This window comes from Carassius gibelio, chromosome A7, assembly GCF_023724105.1.
Source record: "Carassius gibelio isolate Cgi1373 ecotype wild population from Czech Republic chromosome A7, carGib1.2-hapl.c, whole genome shotgun sequence".
NCBI classification, from domain to species: domain Eukaryota; kingdom Metazoa; phylum Chordata; class Actinopteri; order Cypriniformes; family Cyprinidae; genus Carassius; species Carassius gibelio.
This window is the reverse complement of record NC_068377.1, coordinates 35,327,550-35,349,267: the sequence shown is the minus strand read 5'-3', so window position 1 is coordinate 35,349,267 and position 21,718 is coordinate 35,327,550. Positions and strand designations below refer to the sequence as shown.

The 21,718-nt window shown below is 37.0% G+C and overlaps 1 protein-coding gene across 1 annotated transcript in view; it reads left to right on the top strand.

The window, feature by feature from the left end:
- Positions 1-5,027: 5,027 nt before the first annotated feature.
- Positions 5,028-21,718, top strand: part of LOC128017379 (alpha/beta hydrolase domain-containing protein 17C) — a 38,435-nt gene continuing 21,744 nt past the window's right edge. Inside the window, exon 1 of the mRNA XM_052602743.1 lies at positions 5,028-5,866. Coding sequence (XP_052458703.1) covers positions 5,382-5,866 — 485 coding nt within the window. The 5' untranslated portion in view covers positions 5,028-5,381. The remainder of the gene's footprint in view (positions 5,867-21,718) is intronic.

The window sequence follows — 21,718 nt, the reverse complement described above, 5'->3', positions numbered from 1 at the left end:
TGCTCACTTTTTATATAAATATTTTATTGCGTTCAGACGGTATTCCAAAGTCATCTAATGGTTTTTCCATATCAGATGCTAGAAGTCATGTTTCCAGACCCATCGTATCAATGTGGGGCATGACGCGACGCATTAGCTCTCTAGCCAAGCTAGCCTGGTAAAAACCAGATACAGATAACAAAACCCAGAGCATTCCAGAAGTTGCTAACATAAGCTTCCAGTCAGTTGCTGTCCATTTGAGTAAAGCTTTTTATAGCACCATCTGGAGAATTACACCACTGTCTCATTCTATTAGTGTAAAAGGGAGATCGTATAGTGAGCACAGAGAACATTTCCCAATGTACTGCGATGAGTGATCCGGATATTGTTGTAGAGTTTGGAGCCAAAGCTTCAGATCGTGCTGGGATGCTGTGGGAATGCCCAGGCAAGAGCAATGAGGCAAGGGGGTGATGCATGGTGGCAAAGTAACCGGAAAACAGTCCTGTGACATCAATGTGTTTATTTCCCCTAAATATTATTCTTCTCCTGCGCATTGGTGTGTCATTAGCTCCTGATTAAAACACCACTGTCTGCATTATCCCGTGTATGCTGATGTTATGACTTGGGCAAACAATGACAGTTTACCGGAATAGTTCTATCATTATCTACTCATGTCTAGTAAAGCTCACAAATCGAAGTTGAATTTGGACATATTGCACAAGGTTTGACGTCACCAATACCAAACACCATCAGTGTTTCGTAAACGTCATTTGAGAGCTGCATTAGCGGGGAAGATTTTCATCCCGAATTGTTTTCATTTTCATTGTGTGACAGTTATTTAAATGTTTCTCTCCCGGTCCAGATATTAAACAAGTTACTTTATTTATCTCAAACCCACAGCCGTAACATCTCACGATGATTTATATGCATAAATCCAGCTGCAGACAATGCATCATAAAAACACAACATTCATTTGAGTGAATCTCGCAAACATTTTCTTTTGCCTAAAGAAAATTATGCAGATTGTTTGCATCATAAGAATATGATTATCGAATATAATTTTTTGGTTTACTTGTTACCCATCATATACTCACGTTTTTACTCAATTTGTATAATATGTTTTAATGTGAATATTTAATTGCAGCTGCATGGTATATAATTTATTAATGTAGCTATAACAAAAAGGAGAAATAATATTTAATTATGCTAATTATTTTTTGTTCCCTATTTTCCAACATTATGGACCCAATTTTCATATAATAAGAAACTTGAGTGTTGCAGCGAATGACATTACCTTAAGTGATCGTTGCAGGAAAATGCATGTTATGCCTGTTGTGTAATATAGTTTTGCCTGTTTTTGGTCTGCAAGCTTCCAGCTCTCACAAAGCTGGTGTCTGGTGCATTAAAACCCAATCCTGTAAGGTTCACGTGATCCTGATAATACTGATTCAAAACCTGAGTTTGATGTGCTCTGGTCTCCTGAGATCAGAAGAGTCAATGCCCAGAATCATCTGCACTGCTCTTTCTTTGTACACATGTAAAGCCCTGCAGACACAAAGCTCCATTTCACAACCAACAGCTGAAAAGTGAGCAGACTTTGGTGTTTTATCAACTGTGTGTTTTGAAGGACTAACAGAAAAGGTCTGGTGCCACAATGAGAAAATTGCTTTGCATGCTTTTTAAATATATATCAAAGTTCAGAGAGTACAGCTGCTGAATGCACATATGTGTATTTTGTGATGGCATGCCAAATATCAGAACAATTTTTTCTATATACTGTGGGAAAACAGATAATGTGTTTGATAGGATTTCAAACCATTCTGATTCTACTGAAAAAAAAAAAAAAAAAAGTTAATTTGCTGAAAATACACTCACCCTCAGGCCATCCAAGATGTACAGGAGTTTGTTTCTTCATCTGAACAGATTTGGAGAAATTTAGCATTACATCACTTCTTCACCAGTGAATGGGTGCCGTCTTTTGGACTCTCATTCTGACGGCACCCATTCACTGCAGGTGATCCACTGGTGAGCAAGTGATGCAATGGTACATTTCTCCAGATCTGTTCTGATGAAGAAACAAACTAATCTGGATCTTGGAGGATCTGATGTTGAGTATACTTTCAGATAACTTTTATTTTTGAGTGAACTATTCCTTTAATTAAATCATTTGAACTAATCCACAAACAGATTTTAAGCAGTTAAATCGCTGTGCTTAAAGGATCTAGAATACAGTCATGCTGAAGAAGGCATTAATATGTGCTTTATAAGTACTATAAAGCACAGCCAATATGCTAGTAATATGCATGCTCATAAGCAACTAGTTAATAGCGAATAGCGTTAGCATTCACTCTTGGCTGCTATTGTGGTTACTGAAATGAAGTCCTTGTGCTAATAATAGTCTCAGATATTTGTAACATATATTTTGCTGATTTGTCATAACAATGAAGGAAATAGGCCACCAAACCCAGAGGTTTCAGCATGTAACTTTGTTTCACGTTTCCAGTGATATATGTAAACTTGCAGTTTTTCATTAATAAGATTTCAGTGGGAAAATCTGTCATAATGTGACAGGAATTTATAACTATGACACTTTGAAGACATTTTAGGCTCATAAACATCAGAATATCACTCTTGGGGACGTCCTGAATGGAATGGGGTAGAGGGAGAACGAGGCTGGATTAACATTCCTCACATTCTCACCTAATCAGCAAAAACATATGGATTCCAGGGTGGAATGGATTTATCATACCCTAGAGGATGAAGCACATTTCCTAGATAGTAATAATGTGCTCGCTGGATGTAGAAATGCACTGTGGGACCTGCTCAGAAGAAGTTTTGTAGCAAGGGAAATGCACTGGGTGCTGATTGCTCTGGCTCCATCTGCATTTTATATTTTTTAAGGAAATAAAGGGCATTTTATCTGTGCATGACTTTCATTATTTATGGAAATCAACAGACCTGTGGTCAAAAGAGCAGGTCTCACTGTGTGAGTCGTTCAGTGTGGCTTCACCCGCATGCCGTATCTCACCACCGTATGCACTGAGTTGTGTTATCAAGGCAATGAATATGATGATTTCTAGAATTTAAGAGTTTTAAATAAGTGGTTTAACCCAGTCCAATAAGGTTATACTATAAAATACTATATTTATTTCCTGGACACATGATTAATATAGTGGTTAGGCAAATAATTTGACCACCCTTGGTTATTAACCTATAAGGGGTAATATCATTTGTGAAGGCTACAGTGAAAAAACAAATGTGGCTATTATCTTTTTCATTTTTCTATATTCTCTAGGTTGAATATCAGTGTGATATAAGTTATGTTTAGCAGTGTTTAGTACAAGCACTCAGAATACTGAGCGAAAATGAATGAATGACAGTTGAACACTAATATGAAATGTGTCCAAATGAACTTAAGTCAACAGCCGTGAAAGAGCTGTAACTGCGAAAACTTAAATCACGGACACCTGTGCTAAAAAGCAAAAAAAGATGGTGTCATTTTCATAAAACTTGGACATTTTGAGCACCAAGATGAACTGACATGTCCAGATAAATCACCTGAGAATCACCCTTGTGACTTCATTATTGTCAAACCATTGTGGGCAGTTTCGGGGAGAAGACGGAGAAGCTTGATTTCCACCTCCACCTTCTCTAAATCAAAATTCAGCTGAAGACTATCCAAATGTAATGAATGAATCTAAGAAGCTGGAAGCTAAAGGTTGGTAATAAAGAAATGCTGCCTACCAGGTGTCCATATATTAAGAGCTGATTACTTGAAAATTATGACTTACTGATTCCAAATGACAAAAAAATTGTAGTCAGTAACGTAATCGATTACATTACACTACACATTTTAGGGAATATAATCAGACTACTTTTTGATGACTTTTGACCTAACTCGTTTATCACATAGATTTAAATGGGATAATCTCGTACCATAGGGATATAAAAATGCAAAGAAAATATATTCCATTCATTGTTTTCAACAACATAAAGTGCATTAAACATTACATCGAGTTTGTGAAGGAACTGCAGGGGGGTTGTGGGTTAAATGAAAAGCGAATAATTGATTAAATCATAAAAATATATAATTTAAATAAATGTAATAAAATAATTTTATTTAAATAATTGTAAAACATCATGACTCAAAATAAAACGCTTACTAATGCAATATTTGTTTACCTGCACGTCATGTTTAGACTTAATCAACGTCAGAGAACTGTGTTAATTATTTATGAACTTGTTACCTTAAAATCTCTGGGGTAGCTCAAAGTAAATATATTGGGTGAAAGAAGTTTTGAATCCCTGCATTAAATGTTAATAACAAATGACTGAAATAACATGAATTTGTGCATCTGAATTTGTTTGAAAGACAAAGTCTTCCCAAGACAGTAATACTTATCAAATAACCCACCGAGGGATAATTCAAATAAACATTAATGATTTTCATCAGTAGTTGATGCAATGTTGAAATGTTGAGAAAACACTTCTTAATATTGAAATGATCAAGTTCCTTTGTAATTATAGCCACCTGCTAGTGACTGATCTCTGAATGTCTTCAATACAAAACTGGAAGACTTTTTGAGTGTATAAACAGTAGGCTATTTTAGAAAGAAACATTTAAAAGACGAAAAACTGGATTTAGGGAGAATCAATACAATATGAATAATTAATTGCTATTGTGTGAATAACGTGCAATCGTGTTATCAATAAAAAGTAGTCCGAGTAAGCCTATATTAAAATGTAGCTGTAATTTAATATAGTTATTTTGGTCAATCGCTTTTTCTTATATCTTAAAAACCTTACGAACTCCTTGAATACCGCAAAAAAGCATTAGGCGTGCACATAATAAATTTGATTTAGAGAATATCCAGAGTGTGTAGTGCTGGAATACACAAACAATAAACTGAAATATTTTAACGGTTTTATTCGTTTAATATCGTGAACAGAAATATTTCCCATTTTGAGTTTATCTGCTTCACAGTTTTGATGACTTTGAAAAAACCACCATCCATCCTGCAGCTCATCCAAGGAAAAAGGCTCGTGACGTTGCCGTCGCCAGCAGGAGCCGGATATCCGCCACGTCCGGAAAAATCCCATATTTGGGCATTCCTAGCGGGAGCAATGGCAGCTTACATTGAAAGTGAACGGCTAGCTTGGTGTTGATTGTGTAGCGTAAATGATCGATTTTTAGACATTTTCAACCTATGATCGAGACGGAAGAGCGCTGGATTGGAACGTAAATATTTTTGAAAATGCCAAGAACCAAGTTCTAGTCACCGAACCGTTAAACCGCTAACTTACCAAACCGAAACCAATTAGCACGGCTTTAGCATCCTCGACACCGTTCGTGAATTCTCTCGCTAAAATCCCCGACTCTCACCCGGTATCCACCGCTATCCATGCCCGAGCAAGGCCCGAGGATGAACAGCTTCTCCCTCGGCGAGTTGTGCTGGCTCTTCTGCTGCCCGCCGTGTCCGAGTCGCATCGCGGCCAAACTGGCGTTTCTTCCGCCCGAGCCCACGTACTCCATCCATACGGACACGAGCGGCGCGACCAGCCTGCACCTCACCGAGCGCGCCGACTGGCAGTACTCACAGCGCGAGCTCGACGCCGTGGAGGTGCTGGTGACCCGAACCAGCCGCGGGAACCGGCTCGGCTGCATGTTCGTCCGCTGCGCGCCTGCTAGCCGCTACACACTGCTGTTCTCCCACGGGAACGCCGTGGATCTGGGCCAGATGTGCAGCTTCTACATCGGCCTCGGCTCCAGGATCAACTGTAACGTGTTCTCCTATGATTACTCGGGTTACGGGGTCAGTACCGGGAAACCGTCCGAGAAGAACCTGTACGCTGATATCGAAGCGGCCTGGCAGGTGCTGAGGAACAAGTGAGTGTTTCTGAGCAGGTGCTTCTGTGTTTGAGCGCCAATCCCAATTGTTCTGTGATGGTGTGATGTTCCCCTGTACACTGTTGAATACTACTGTTTTTCTTATGAACAGCGACATTTTAAGTTTTACAGACTTAAATTCACAATAAAATACCGTATTTCATTAACTTTCTAATGTTAATAAACTGACATACTGAAGTACTAATATGTTTTGAACCATTCAATACAGTTTTTTTTTTCTTTTTTTACTGTAAAATGACATTAAATGCAATTACAGTTATGCACCGTATATAGTATGGAAACTTACCGATAACCAATTAACAGTTTTTTTTACTGTAGCATTTTACAGTCTTTTACTGTTAAGATCACAGTTTTCTTTCTTTTTTTTCTTTTTTTAAGAAGTCTCTTCTGTTCATCAAGGCTGCATTTATTGACCAAAAATACTGATTTTTTTTTTCTTCGTGAAATTAAAAACATTTAATCCATCTTTTTTATTTCTGTTACGCAAAGTTGATTTTTCAGCATTAGTGCTCCAGCATATCAACTAACATGACAGCATCTGTAAAACGACTAGTATTGGTTGATTTGTTATTGTCTCTTTATTATTTAAGGTCCTGCTGATTTTAATACTTGAATGATCTTTGAACCCGCCCACTTTTTTGACTAACTTAATCTGAGTGATGACATAACTGAAGTTGTTGCATAATCACTTATGAACATCTCACATCACCGAATGGCAGTCTTAAAAGTTTTAATACCCTGTTTTTCGTCTGGCTCCTGCTGATATCTAAAGCAGGGTGGGCTGATACAATGCCAGTGTGAATCAATTTAACAACAAATTATTTTTAAAGAATCTTGTTGAAGTGAACGCCCATTTTACAAGACATTTACTCAAAATTAATGTACAAATAATTGATGATAAATACAAATCATGTGTCGACATGTTGAAGCTAGAATTTGGGCAAAGTGGGAAGAGAAGTGATTTGGTTAATCAATTTGGTCGATCAGCCTCTCTGTAACATGACGTTATAATGATTATAATTTTAATGAGATATTTGTTGGTTGGATGAAGATGACAGTCTGGCACCATATTGGTGGAAAATGGTCCATAGGCTCGTTTGACTATAGGTTAAACATTTTCTGTATTGGTTTTGGGAAATCTGAGGAATTCTGTGACAAGAATTTTAAATATAAAAGGTTTCAGATGGACCTTGTTGGTAATGTGAAGCAATCAGTTTAATATTTAGGAAGCATGGGGTGTGTAGAACTTCTCAGAACGTCTTTCTGCTGAAAAATCCGAAGCAGAGTTTCTGCTGAATTTTCCACAGAATTCCGTGGCCACAGATTCCGTGTGGGCTTGGGTGTGATCACAGCCTCTGTACTGAATGGTCATTCTGGTATCTGCTGATCTTTCAGCATAACTATTATCTCACTTCATTGAACCAAGAAAACCTTTTGATTGTTCCGTTGGCTAAACCGATCAGCTAATCAGTTTGAACAACAACTGACCTCATGTTTTGGTCCATGGATGGTATCCTAACCATTGGAATCTCTCCTGACCAAACAGAATTGCTTATTTTGTCATCCAGACACAATCCAAGACAAAATGCCTTTAGAGACTAATGATTTATAGCTTGTTAAGATCCTTTAACAATCTCATTAGAAAGATGTGTTTCTGGCAGATTGAAGAGAATCGTGCGCAAACTGCCTTGTCTTTAGTAATATATAACGAGAGATGTTTACACTGGAGAATATAAATGTCTATAATTATTTTTGAAGTAGGGACAGGATAATTTGTTGGCACATCTGGCAGTGGTTATGTTGTCTAATGAACAATGGAGGCTGGTTGAATGCAAAATATACATGGTTGGTTTGGTTAATCTGAAAGCAGCATTTTAAGGCATTATATGCATGCTTATTTAAGCTCAGTTTTACAAAAAGAATTACATTTATTGAATGCCGTGTTCTGCTTGATTGTTTTTGTGTGTTATGTATTTGTATGTTTCAATTGTGATGCATTGTTAGCCACATCCTAACTCCAATATCTATTGAAATCAATTGTGAGTCCAGTTTCTTGTGCACTTATTTTGAATTGCTGTTTGTGTGACGTGCAGAGCTGCTTTCTATTAAGACATTATGTAAGTTCCCTAGTATTTGCTGCTAAACAGCTTTTCAGAAGTGGATTCAGCACACCATGGCTACTTCTGGTGAATTGTAGGTGGTAACGAAGTGTTTTTTAATGGCTATTCTGGGGTTACTGAGTTGCAAGTTTTTCATACAAACTTTCCAGGAAACTATTACGGCCACAAGGAAGCTCAAATACTGCTTCATGGCAATAATCAATTATTTATAGAGTTTGATTCTTAGTAAGTTAGGTCCCTGTTTCTACTGTAAATGATGTTAAAACCATGGAACAGAAGTAGTGTTTTATTTTAGGATGCATACTTTGCAGTTTGTTGTCCTTCAAAGGGCCACTTGAAATAAACTAAAGGGGAAAAAAGCCCACAACTTTTAGTTTAGCTAGGTGTCAAGGTATCATTTCTCCTTTTCGCTTAGTCTAACTAGATGTACTAAAATAACTAAAACTGAAATAAAAAGTATTTGTGACCCTGGAGCACAAAACCAATTTATATTTTTAGCAATAGCCAAATTACACATTGTATGGGTCAAAATTATCGATTTTTGTTTTATGCCAAAACTCATTAGGATATTAAGTAAATCATGTTCCATGAAGATATTTTGTAAATGTCCTACCATTAATATATCAAAACAAAATTTTAGATTTGCAATATGCATTAAGAATTAATTTGGACAACTTAAATTGCTAATTTATTATAATTTTTTTCTTTCCAGTATTTAGATTTTTTGCACCCTAAGATTCCAGATTTTCAAATAGTTGTATCTCAGCCAAATAAACAATACATCAATTGAAAGCTTATTTATTAAGATTTATTCATGATGTATAAATCTAAATTTCGAAAGAATTACACTTGGTTTAAGCCTGGTTTTGTGCTCCAAGGTCACATATATAGACAATTAACAAATATATATAAACCTATAAAAGATGACAAACAAACAAAATTAATTAATAACTTAAGAAATAGCCAGAATAAAAAAAAATCTATTAAATACAAATAAAAAATCTAAAAACTAATTGAAAATATTAATTATTCATATTAATGGTACTAATTAAAGTAATACAGGTCCTTCAGGGGTGATGAGTCCCTCTCCTGTAGAGTTTACATCAAAACCCTATAAAAGCCTGTATATGAGTCCCAAGTATTATATGGGCAATATTGGAGTTTAACTGTAATTGAAAATAATTTTTTATCCAGGAATGCGCAAATGCTACTGTTTTGAATTTGCAGGCTGAAGTGCTTGCATATCTTGAAATGTTTGCATGTATATAAGTGCTTGTATTATATTGTTATGTTTAACTGCCGTTTCCTCCTGTGTTTACTCAATTTAATGGCAGCACTTGCAGAAGTTCCTGTGTAATTACTGTACTGGGTGCAGTAGCCCTTCAGTTTGACTCGCTTTAACCTTCCACTGCACTGACAGCTCTACCCTGAAATTGATCTGACAGTGACGTACAGTGTTGAAAATACTCATATGGCTGGGTAAATGAACTCTGAGCCTCTAGTACGTATGCTAGCACAACAGTAGTAAGTAAGGACATTCTCTGTAGGTTTTCACAGGGCGTGCAAACCTTTGCTGAACATTAATGTTGTGTTTATTTGGTAATGCAAAGATCATAATCATACTGAACTTGTATTTCAGAGTTGACACCGTAATCAAAAATTCATTGGATTGTGGAATTAGTTTTAATATTAGATGAATGCCAGAAACAACAGTCCGAGGACCCTACGTGCTGCTGCATTAGGAAGCCAGTAAAATACAAATATATAAACATGGCCTTTTTGAAAATTGTTTATAAGTTCTCCAGTGCAATTGAATGGAACGTCAAACATCTTGTTTTGGAAAAATGCAATTGGAAATGTCATTATTCCAATCACTTGGAGTAATAGCATGCCAACAACAAGCCGCATGATTTGCCAATAATGTCTATCGCAAAAACACCGGTACAGAGCGAGTTTCATGATGAAGTTTAATATTTCATGTTTGGGATCTGAAGCGTAGTCAGTAGTTATAGTCATGCTTACCATGGCAATTATCTACTAACAACTGATACTTTACGGATATGAGTTTAAAGTTTAATAATCTGAAGTTGAACTGTTCTATTTGTATTCAATGCAAAGACAGAATCCTTCAAACTCATTTGAATAAATTAAAGCTCATTAAATTGAGAACATAGCTCAGAGTACATTTTAATGCTAATCTGTTTTAAGTATTACCATATCAGCACCTGACACCTTTTTGAGGCCATTCGCTCCATCCAAACATTTGACGGTTTTATCCGAAGTGTTTGCTCAAGTAAGATAAAGCACAAAGGATTTGACTTTTTAATGCATTATTTACCACTTCCTCTTCTCCTCGGGTTTCTGGCCCATATTCGGTCCATTGTGCAGTAGGTCTTTTTCTGTTTATGGAGCGTAATGCATTTCATAAGGCAATAGGCAGAATTGCTCGTACAGTCCGCAGGAAAGTCTCTTTTCAGTCCATTTCAACAAAAGATTTGAAGGCTAGGGTCTTTTGGGAGCATTTTCTCCAGCTTTAGCAGAGTAAGGTGATTCTGTAACTGTTTGCCTCTTACCATTAATCTCGCAGCTTTTTTATGGTCTATAAATGATAGAAGTCCCACGTGTCGCCGTAGCTTGTGAATTGTCCTATATTCATTCAGGTTTAGTCTTAGGATTCTCTTCAGGCATTAATATTGTCTCTGTGCTGTGCACCTGCTTGTGGCAGTCCAGGTGTGTGCGTGGTCTTGGGGGGTTATGCAAGTAATAAATTAACTTCAGAGGTTTTTTGAGGGAAAAGTCAGTCAATTAAACTTTCCTTAAGTCATTGAAAAAGGAAAACAATGTTCCCCATTACAATTTCAAACCGAAGTGTTCATTAAGTTCAGCCTGACCGTGCAGGTTTTACCGTAGCGCTCCTAGTGTCTCTCTCGTTCTCAGTGTGAATTATTTACACTGCTCCTAATGAACCAGACAGAGCTGTCTTGGAATGCTGGATGGCAAATTCAGATGCTCGGCCTGTTACCTGCGGTTCCAGGGCTATGGCTGGCTCTTTTTCAGTAGTTTAGTTTATACTGTTTTACTTCATTGTTGTATGTTCTGTGTTTATGTAGCACTGTGGTCCTGTGAGGCACGACATTTTTCCACTGTATGTCTTTTGAACTTTTGCTAAAATTTAGAATGAAAGGGAAGAAAATAGGTTAAAGTTGCCCCATTTTTTAAACTTTTGTAGCATTTTCTTAAATATAGGTTACGGTTTAGTGTGGTTAAATTTAGCTGAAAAGTTTACCTGATTATTTTCCACCCTTCTGCTTATCATTAGAATTAAACAGGCTTTTTTTGTTCTATAACACAGGTGGCCAAAGTGGGTCATAGAGAGCCACAGTCTTGCAGAGTTTTTCTCCAACCCTGATTTAAAAAATAAATAAAAAACTCACCTGCGTGTTGCTTTCTAGTATCTTATGCTTTTAAATCTAGCTTGCTATTGCTAGTCTTTAAGATTTTTTATAAATTGTTTATTTTGATATGTTTGACCTATATGCACTTAAAAATATTGCTGGAGTATGTATGCAATGTGATATTCTGAAGTAAAAAAAAAAAAACGTAATGGTAATTTCTCCAATAATCTTTCAAATTGTTTTATTGCCAACTACGACACTATGTTTTTACAGTGTACCTGTTTCAGCAGTGTCCAGAAGTGTTGTTGGTGCATCAAATTATGAATAATAATGTATATAAATAAATAAATAAAAAGTTGGGACAAATTGCTGGAACTTGGGAGGCTTTCAGTTGAAATGGAACCAGTTCCTTTGAGTTTTGGCAATTCCACACACGTGCACATTTTATTCAGCTTTGCTGCTGTTGTAGCCTCAGAGCTTGGGAGGATGAGACCAGTCAAAAAAGGTTTTGGAGAAAAATGCAGCTGCACTAATCTGTCATGATTTATAGCAAGTATATTGTAGTCTGAACACAATTGTATTCTTACTAGAAAAGAACATGGAGACACAATGAAAAGATTGGCTAGATGAGTTTGGCAATATTGTTTTTAAATGTTGTTAAGGGCACCAAGTTGTCGATCAAGCTTTTCCTGAAGCCATATACATATAAAACAATTTTTCCTCTTAATGATTTTATGACGCTCGCATTGAACCATTTGATCCATTCGGAATGCATAACACTGAAAAAACACTGTCAACTCAAAAGCTTTCATATATATGATCTATTTACCTTCAAGGTTCCAGCTTCTGCTCATATTGAAACTGCATTAATTTTTAAACCACACTGTTTCCATGTCTTATAGTCCTTAGGCAGTTTCTGTTAATTTAAATATTTCTTACTAAATTTCCCTTTTATATTGGAAGAAGTTTGTGAAAAGTAATGGAAAATGTATTATTTCGCTCACTCTTGCTTTTCACTTCTTTTAAACGTTATTTTACTAGCCTGAGTTTGTCCTGCTTTTGAAGGCAGACCTTCCTTTGTAATTATTGTACTGTGTGCACAGATCCCTCAGTTAGACTCTCTTTAACCTTCCTCTTTGCTGACAGCTCTGACCTGAAAATGATCTGCATGGCTGATCAGTGGTGCGCTCTTGGACAGCTAGATTTTTACACACTTCCTGAATGCTGGGGATATCTCGGAAGCATTTAATAGTACAGAATTCTCCCCCATCCTCCATCCGCATTTATTGGGGGTAGCAGTAATTTAAGTTTACTTTAAAATTCAGATCATTTTAGGGGTCATTGCGTAATGTTTTTAGCATACAAATCAAAGTTCTCTCTTAACGGTCTTAAACATTGAAGTCAACTAGAATATTTTTGCTAGGGATGTTGAGTAGGATGTTAATAGTGGTAGATAAGGTATTCTGGGTGGTTGCTTACTTTCAGATGACTGGTCTGAGTTTGTAAGTAGAAAAATCATAAGTCTGATCACTTGCAACCAAAGGTGGAAAGAGTATTAAAATATTCTACTCAAGTAAATGTAAAAATGTAGTAGCTAATGTAAAATTTACTCAGAGTAAAAGTTATTTAGTTACATTTTAATAGCGGGAGGAGGGCAAAAATGGGATAGGCCTATAAAATTAGTGCTAACAATTATTCAAATTTATAATCGCGATTTACAATTATGGATGCCAGAATTACGTAATCGTTCAAAGTGGCAATGATATTATTCTGTGCGCTTAATATGCATTTTTTTTCTTTCTACATGTTATCTTAAGGGTTTTTCCACTTTTTTTATAATTTAAAGAAAAAACCAATCCGATGTATAGTTGACATTTGAGGCTTAATACTATAGAAAAGCACAAAGTTTTACAGTTATTGTTGTCAGCTTGTTTATTTTCATATAAAAATAAAGCATGCAGTTGGATCAAACAATGGTATAAATATCATTCAATGTAAATTGTGTTTATCGTAATTTAACAATCGCAAATTACAATTTCAAGAGAATAAATAACAAATTTATAATGTTTTGATATATGACATAAAATATTAATACTCATATTTGAAGTTATATATTAAAAACCAAAATCAAAAAAACAAAAAACAAAATATATTTTAAACATTAAATATTTTGTCTAATTGGTGCAAAACCACTTGCTAAACTGTCAAAGCTTAATTTTAACCATCATTGCAACGATGCAAGTATTTATCTTATCTACATGTTTGAGAAGGGTTGATGTTGAGATTTATAAGCTGCTAAGTTTGTTCTCCCTAGGCAAAAACAGCTTACACTGCATAGAGCTTAAATTTGGCCAGGGATTCACTTAATTTCCTTAGAGTTCAACTTTGGCAGATTATGACAGTTTAATTTTTAGCTGGCCTGCACCATAACACCTGTCTTGTCCGTCTGTCTATTTCTTGTGATTTTAGTGCCAGTTTGTTCTCCTTCCCATTATTTATGCAGTAGTTTTTTGCTAAAATATAGCTGTGACGAGTGGGACGGGGCTGAGAGCCGTGGGAATGGAGCGAGGCGGGTGGAGTGATTGGGAACCTGCTCCACTCGCCGGTCTCACGTCCCACAGAGTAGATCGGAAGAATATAAAAGAGGAGCGACGACGGTGAGGGATGAGAGAGGACCAGGCCTGGGATTTTTGTTTGTGCGCGGCAGTCGTCCGCGTGGGGCTGTCGCGCTGTTTTATTTTGGTTATTAAAGTTTGATTTAAGTGTTCGCCGTTTCCTGCCTCCCCCTTCCCGTGATTATGAATTTTTTTCTGTATTACAATAGCGAAGTACATTACTTTAAACAAAATGTACTTAAGTAAAATTACAGATTTTAAAAATTACTTTAAAACGCTACCCAATTACAGTAACGCGAGTAAATGAAGTTAGTTTCCTTTCACTTCTACTTACAACTCATGGAATGACATGATTTGTGGTATCATTTATGTCTGAAGTTTAATATTTGCAGTTTGAGGTTTCGGACCTCTTAGTATGCACAACAATAATTGTGATTCTCGTTTTAATACTTGCAAATCCAGGAGTGAATATTTTAAGTTGGTTGGCACTTCAGTGTTAATCCATCCCATCCGCCGTTTACTTGGAGAGCCTGCATCCGTATCACAACAGTCACTAGATGAGCTTTTTTCCAGTATTTGTGACAGACAGCTGCTCCCCTAACGTCACAGTAAAGAGCTAGGGAGGTGTGTTCCCGTTCATCGCGTGCCGTTTTTCCACCCCTGCCGGTTAATCTAATTTGAGAGCAACATCCGTTCATGATCCCCATGAGGACTGCAGGAGGATAGAGGATAGCTGTTTTTAATCAGGGAGTGTTCACAGGTACGATTCCCCATATGAGCTTGAGCCCGAGAATTATGTGGTCTAGGGCTCCACAACACACTTTACCATTTAAGCTTAAGGTTTTTCTCCCTCTGTACTGAAGACATGGGTTTCTTACAGGTAAACTGTGTACAGCAAATCAGTAAATCCTAAATTATGAGAGGAGCAGACAGTCACTAGAACCCCCGATTAAAAACAGCAGTAAACTGACAAAAGTAGTTTTGTGTGATGGACTGATTGTTTTGCACCAACCAAATAGAAAAGAGGGAGAATGTACTTCTGTTAAATTACTTTGAGCTTCAAGGCAGCATACCGCTTACTGAATCAAAACAACTCAATTTTAGTAGGGGATGTCCTGCTGGCTTCTTTCTGACATCTTGCTCACATCTGTTAAAGGTCTGTCATGCCCTACAGATTTAAAATGAAAAGGAGGCGATGGACTAAACGGTTGTTTCAGATGTTTCTCTCTGGTTCCCGATGAAATAAAAACAGGATTGCCATACAAACAAACATGTAGAAGTGGACTGAATAAGGAATGAGATCTGAAATCTTGAAAAAAGTTCACATCTGTAATTTATTTAGCTTTCTGTAACATCATGCTAAAACCAATGTTTTTATTTTATTTTTTTATGGGTTTTTGGTTTATTGCCTGATAAGGACTTTGGTGAACACAAGCTCAAGATACATTATGGGAATATTTTTATAGCGCTCAATAATGGCCAATCCTGGGTGGCCCACAAAAATCATCACTGCAGCTCTCTACCAGCATCTTTATTGGGAAAATGTAATACCAGATCCAAGCAGGACAGTAGATTATCAGTTCGTCAGCATGATAAACAATTAATTGGTGTCTGTCAAGACCTCGAGAGCCCAACCAGACTACTTTCAAGCTAGTCTGGAGTTGTGTTGAGAGTCAGCAGGGCTATTAACTAATGCAGGAGGAAGTTGAGCCGCTGGAGCTTTTAACACTCACCCGTTGAGACGAGCAGCCTGCGTCTTCATCTGATTTTTCTACTGGTCTGTCACTGAGGTTTATGACTGAGAAACCACTAGTAAGGCAAATACATCAGAGTCATACAGAGATGTGGTTTGAGAGCAGGAAAGGCAGCAAGTGTGTTCTGTAGTGAAGCATGGTCTAATTTTTCCCTGCCCTGAGATTGTGACATAGCAACCATAAAATCTTGCTCTTTGTCTTATTTACACCTTCACAGTTTTTACCACAGTACATCTCTCTCCACTGATCTTTTTACATTTGGTTCCTTCCTTTCTTGTAGTCCTTCACAATTCTTTGAATCAGAATCTGTCACTGACTGCAGATTACTACACCTGCAGACTCGGGCAGGTGTCTTTTATACACTGTAGCCTGGATCTTGGCATAACACTCGAATACCTGAGGTCAGGAAAACCTTCAACTTGGGTTTGATTCAGGTCAGATTGGGCGTTGTGTCAGCTGCAGGTTTTCAAATGTGATTCATTGTTCCCAACAGAACTGGTCCAACACAACATTCAAAGCCTTCCTCCATAGGAAAATATCTATTTTGGTATTTCTTCTGTATGGGTGACAAACTGGAAGTATTGGTGTATTTAATTAGCCAAGATTAATTGATTCCAGAAGTTTCAAGAACTGTATGTTCTTCAGTAATGCAATGGTTACATACATTTTGATGGTCCCCTTAAGACATTGTTGACTGTAACCAGCTTTGCAAATACACCAAGTAAATCTAGTTACTCTAGTATACTCTTTACTAGAGTATTAGTTAGCAGTATGTGAGCAGAGTGGAGTGGCAAACATTTCCCCTCAGCACTTCAAGCATTCAATAATCAGTCCGCTCCGGGTTCACCATTTCCCGCTCCACTGATCATCTTCACTCTGCGGCAAGATTATTTCACAATGCTTGAAAAATCAAGGTTCTGTTCAGAAATTATATTAAATGAAAAATAAATGCATAATACTATAAGATTAGTTAGTATGCAAGAAGAAACTTGGTTTATTGGAACTCTTCAATTAGCCAGAGTCCATATTAAATGACCGCTTAACTCGCTTAGCTTGTCTGTGCAACGTCTCTCTCTACTATGGTGAAGCTGAGGGTAGTTATTTCAAAATAATATGCTGTAACTTTCTCATTTTTCTTCATTGCTGAATGTATGCGCCCGATCTGTACATTTATGTGCGAGTTTTAACCTCTCGCACTCGTCCATCAACATTTTAACTTTCGTATCTGATCCACTGTTAAGCTAATCGTTTAATGCATTAGTTGGCATAATTTGTGCTCCTGACAGAGCGGTGGAGCGTTCTCCGAGCGAGTGAAAACCTCAACGCTCTGAAGGTCGAAAAATTTGCTCCTAGCTCCAGGCAAAATCACGTCACTTCACTTCCCACTCCGCTTCCTTTTCATAATCTGATTAGTAGACTCTTAAATTTAGGGGCTGCTCGATTATGGCAAAAATCGATAATCACGATTATTTTGGTCAATATTGTAATCACGATTATTTAACTCTAATATGTGGGGGCAATATGATCAAAACTTTATACGAGTAATTTATTTAAAAATAAATAAGTGATAAATATCAAATATGTATTTCCTGTAAATAAGGTTGCATTGACATCTACATTGTAGAGACCAGCGGAACAAACAAAAAAATGTCCTCAATATTATTGAATATAATTAAATTGTCAGTAATAACAAAAAAAAAAAAGGCAAAAGGACCAATACAATAGAATACAAAGATACAAATGAAACAAACTGTGCTTTTGTTTATGCAAGTCTCAAGCAGTATGACTATTTCATTCATTCACTATACTATTTATTATTCAGTTTTAGTTTGGCTCTAGTTTTGTATTAATAGCAGTTTATATGAAAAAAGTAATGTAGCGTGGTACGGCCTACAGAAATTAATAATCAAATGTAAAGTAAAACATGGCCCGCTGTCACTTTAAGAGCTGCATGGATCCAAATTACTGTTACATGTGAATTTCATTCTCAAGTCTTTACGTTCATTTATTACATGAAAAATGAAGGTATATATGAATAATCACCAAGCGCAATGTTTTTGCATGGATTTGACCGTTTAGTTCCGCACCTTGAGTTAAAAGATGACTTAACATGTCCGTGTTCCGTTCCTCTCTGAGCGCATATTTCTTCCTGAGGAGCAGCGCAATTTCTCTTTCATGCTTTTAAAAACGTGAATAAATATATTTTGATAAATCAAGCACATCACATTTTGCAAATGTCACGTTACATGATTTTACTGATTTGCACATGAATGTGTTTTTTTATGGAGTAATAAAAGCACAGTGCTGTAAAAGTGGGCAGAATGGGCTGCAATAATCGTTTAATCATACATTGTATTTTCAAAATTGAATTTGTGTAATTAATGCTGCTCCATGTGAAATCACGCATGTGAAGAAATTTACGGAGATAAGAGCAAGTTCTGATGTCAAAAGCCAAAAACTCCACGATAACGGTGCAAACTATTTTTAAAAATCATCACCCTGGAAGGAGTTAAATTTTTTTTTTGATTTCAATGACCTGGTGCTGTGTTTGCATGTGGATGAACGGCCAAACTGCATAGAAAATCATGTGGATTGGAAAATACCCATGTTTGTGTGGACAGGGCACAAACTATGGTTATTAAGAGGGTTAATTATTTAAATACTTAGAAGTCATCCAGGGGTCTCCCCTTGGAACTTGTTGAAGACACACTATAGCAGGCTAATGAAAATGATTCTATATTCACATCAAAATGTAACTTGTTTCTCCTCCTATTAATTTCCTTCTTTGGCTTTCCTTATCACCAAGCACTTTTTTTTTTTTAAATCCTCAGTTTCAACCACCTCAATTCTAGTTAACTTCTCAATCCATTCAGTTCCCAATTAAATATAATCAAGCCCCAAATCAGCCATTGCATCTATCTGATATAATAATTCAGTGATGGGCCATAATGGTGAAATCTTTCTTCAGGTTTTTCATATGGGTTTGTGTTTTAAAGCTTAAAGAGATTGTCATTAACTTTCATTGTCACTCTGTGGAGCACAAAATAAGATATTTTGAAGAACTTTGGGTCCAAACAATGTTGGACACCATTGACTTTTATTGTATCGACAAAAGATTCCTCAAAATATCATCTTCTGCGTTCCATAGATAAAACAAAGTCATCCAGGTTTGGAACAACATGAGGGATGGCAAATGACAATTTTCATGTTTGGGTGAACCATCCCATTTTTTTAAAAGTAGACGTTTTAACCTGGAAGGCAAATTCAGATTTGCTAGAGTGCATTTGCATTTGATTACATCCATGTGGTGTTTGACTCCTGCTTTGAAAGAAGTAATCTTATGAACCAGGGGTAATCTGGTGTTGGCAGGTCACTCCTGACTGAACAGAAAAGCAGTAAAAGGATTTCAAAGTGCTTTAGGAGCTCTTCTCCATGCAGTACATGAAACCTTGTCGTAACGTTTACACGTGTAGTCTCTCTTTAAAGAGGAACATTAGGTCAGAGGACATCCTCTTAAAACAGCAGTTTCTTACTCCCAGCACACAAACGGGTGAAAGCATGCAGGTTGCTTACCAGACACATTCACTGGACATTTTACAATGATTAATTTGCTTTCTTGAGAATGCAGAATTACTTTGGTGTGTCAGTTGTCGGAGGATTATTTGTAATTGCAAGTAGGATTGGTGTGTTGGATAGAATGGAACTCATGTCAGGTTTTGTGACTTGCTACTTAGTATTCAGTGGTTCTGCTATAAAACCAAATGAGCCACTTTGCTGTCTGCTGCCTACATAGGCAGCATCCTAACTGCTATTGATTCGGAATGCTCTACTATAGGCACGACAACTGTCTATCATACAAATAGCGCTTCTCAAATGCATTGCATTTGTAGACTTGACTTCTTCAATTGATTTGATTAGTGTTTGGGATTACCAAAGAGTTGCTTTCAGTATTTGATCAATAATATCAGTATTTCATTACTGAATGATAATCTCTCACTTTTCCTTGTTGCACTGCAATGTCTGCATTGTAGGTGGCTTGCAATGCATCGTTGGTTTTCACCTATGCACACCTATGATGTTTTTAAATTCTGTGTAGCTCACTTGTATTTGGAGCTGATCCTGTGTCATGCATGATGTGAATAAAGTCTTAAAACTGTGTCTGTTCTGTTCGTTAGGGGCTAAACAAATGCCCCTGAATTTTAACCTTGCAAGTGTTTAACTACTTTGGATTCTTCACGCAGTGCACCAGACTTAAAGTGTTTGTCTGTGTAAAGACGGCTAATGAACTGCCTGAAAATTAGTAATGCATAAAACTCAAGGTATCATCAGTAATGCTGGCTAATTATAATGCCCTTTTCACCCACAGCCAGGAACACTGAACCATATCCATGTGACATTCAGTTATTGCAGAGAAAAAATGGCATATGGATGAAGATCCATGAAGTCTTCTAATCCTGCACAGCTGTGAAGCCATGTTAAGGAGGATTTCAGCAGCAAATTAATTCACTTTTTTTTTTTTGTTGTTTGCAATGCACATTCTGAAACTTTGTTCACATAATGACTCGCATCTATTTTGCTGTTTTCAAGATGGAGGAAGAATGTGACCAATGTCATGAGGTCAGGGTTTACTATATTGGTCAAGTGCAGGGAAGTTCATAAAGTTTAAACTTCAGCTGACTCTGATCACCTCATGCCTCAAGCCCTTGTATGGATGCTTTAGCTGATTCTTGCAAACAAAACAAAATTTGTTTTCTGAGGTCCACTTAATAAATCACGTGTGATTTAACATTAAATAACATCATAATTTAGAAGTAATAGGCCATTTTCTATCCTGTTTTTGAGCCTCTCTGCAAAACAGTCTGTTTTTATAGATGGGGCGCATTTAAGACTCGTAAGTAAACATCCGCTGCTATGATTGACTGACAGTTTCACTTATTAAAATAATAAATGGATGCTGCTGTTATGTACTCTAACAACATGGGTCAGTTGGGTTGAAAGGTGTAAATACTCTATATAAATTGAAGTATATAACAGTGCCCATCTAGCCTACATTTTAAATGACCTGTTTCCAGAAGTATTTTTCTCATAAATTTTTCCTGTAAGGATAAAAAAATCGATTTTAAGGTGTTTGTTTTTGCCATGAAGCAAACCAACCAGTTGTAGGACCTTAGTGAACAAAGCACACAAATGAACTGTGCAATCTGAACACCATTAATGATTAGCTAAAGGGGAACAATGCTCCAATTTTCTGGACCTGTTTCCTGTCATTAAGTGAAAGTGAAGTGACATTCAGCCAAGTATGGTGACCAATACTTAGATTTGTGCTCTGCATTTAACCCATCCAAAGTGCGCACACACAGCAGTGAGCACACACCCGGAGCAATGGGCAGCCATTTTTATGCTGCGGCGCCCGGGGAGCAGTTGAGTTTTCCTGAGTTTGTTTCCTGTCAGCCGTGTTGTTTTCCAATTAAAAGAGTTGACAAAATTATCTCTTTTCACAAAGCCCCTTTCACACTGCGATTCCGGAAAATACACTGGTAATGAGTCCCGGCAATTGTTCCAGGTCGCTAAATTTGTGCCCGTGTTTACCTGGAATATGTGCATGCGTTCACACACAAGCCGTAAAGGTCCCATAAAGACACGTGAAATCAGGGTGTGACGTGTAATGTACTACCTGATCTCTGCTTTGTTACAGTTTGCACATTTTTTTCGTCATGAACGTTGATCTGCCTTAAAAACTCTCGCAAAAAAAGTTGCGTGATAACATGCATCATCACTACGACACACCCTTTACGGTATTAGTTCTGGCTTTTGTTCATTCAGCGCTCGTTCAGGGACTGAACCCTGCAGTGTTACTAAGTCCCCGACTCGGGATTAATCTCGGAATGTGTTTGCGTTCACACAGAAGGTGACCCGGCAATGTTCCGGCAATTTTCCGGGTCCAGCG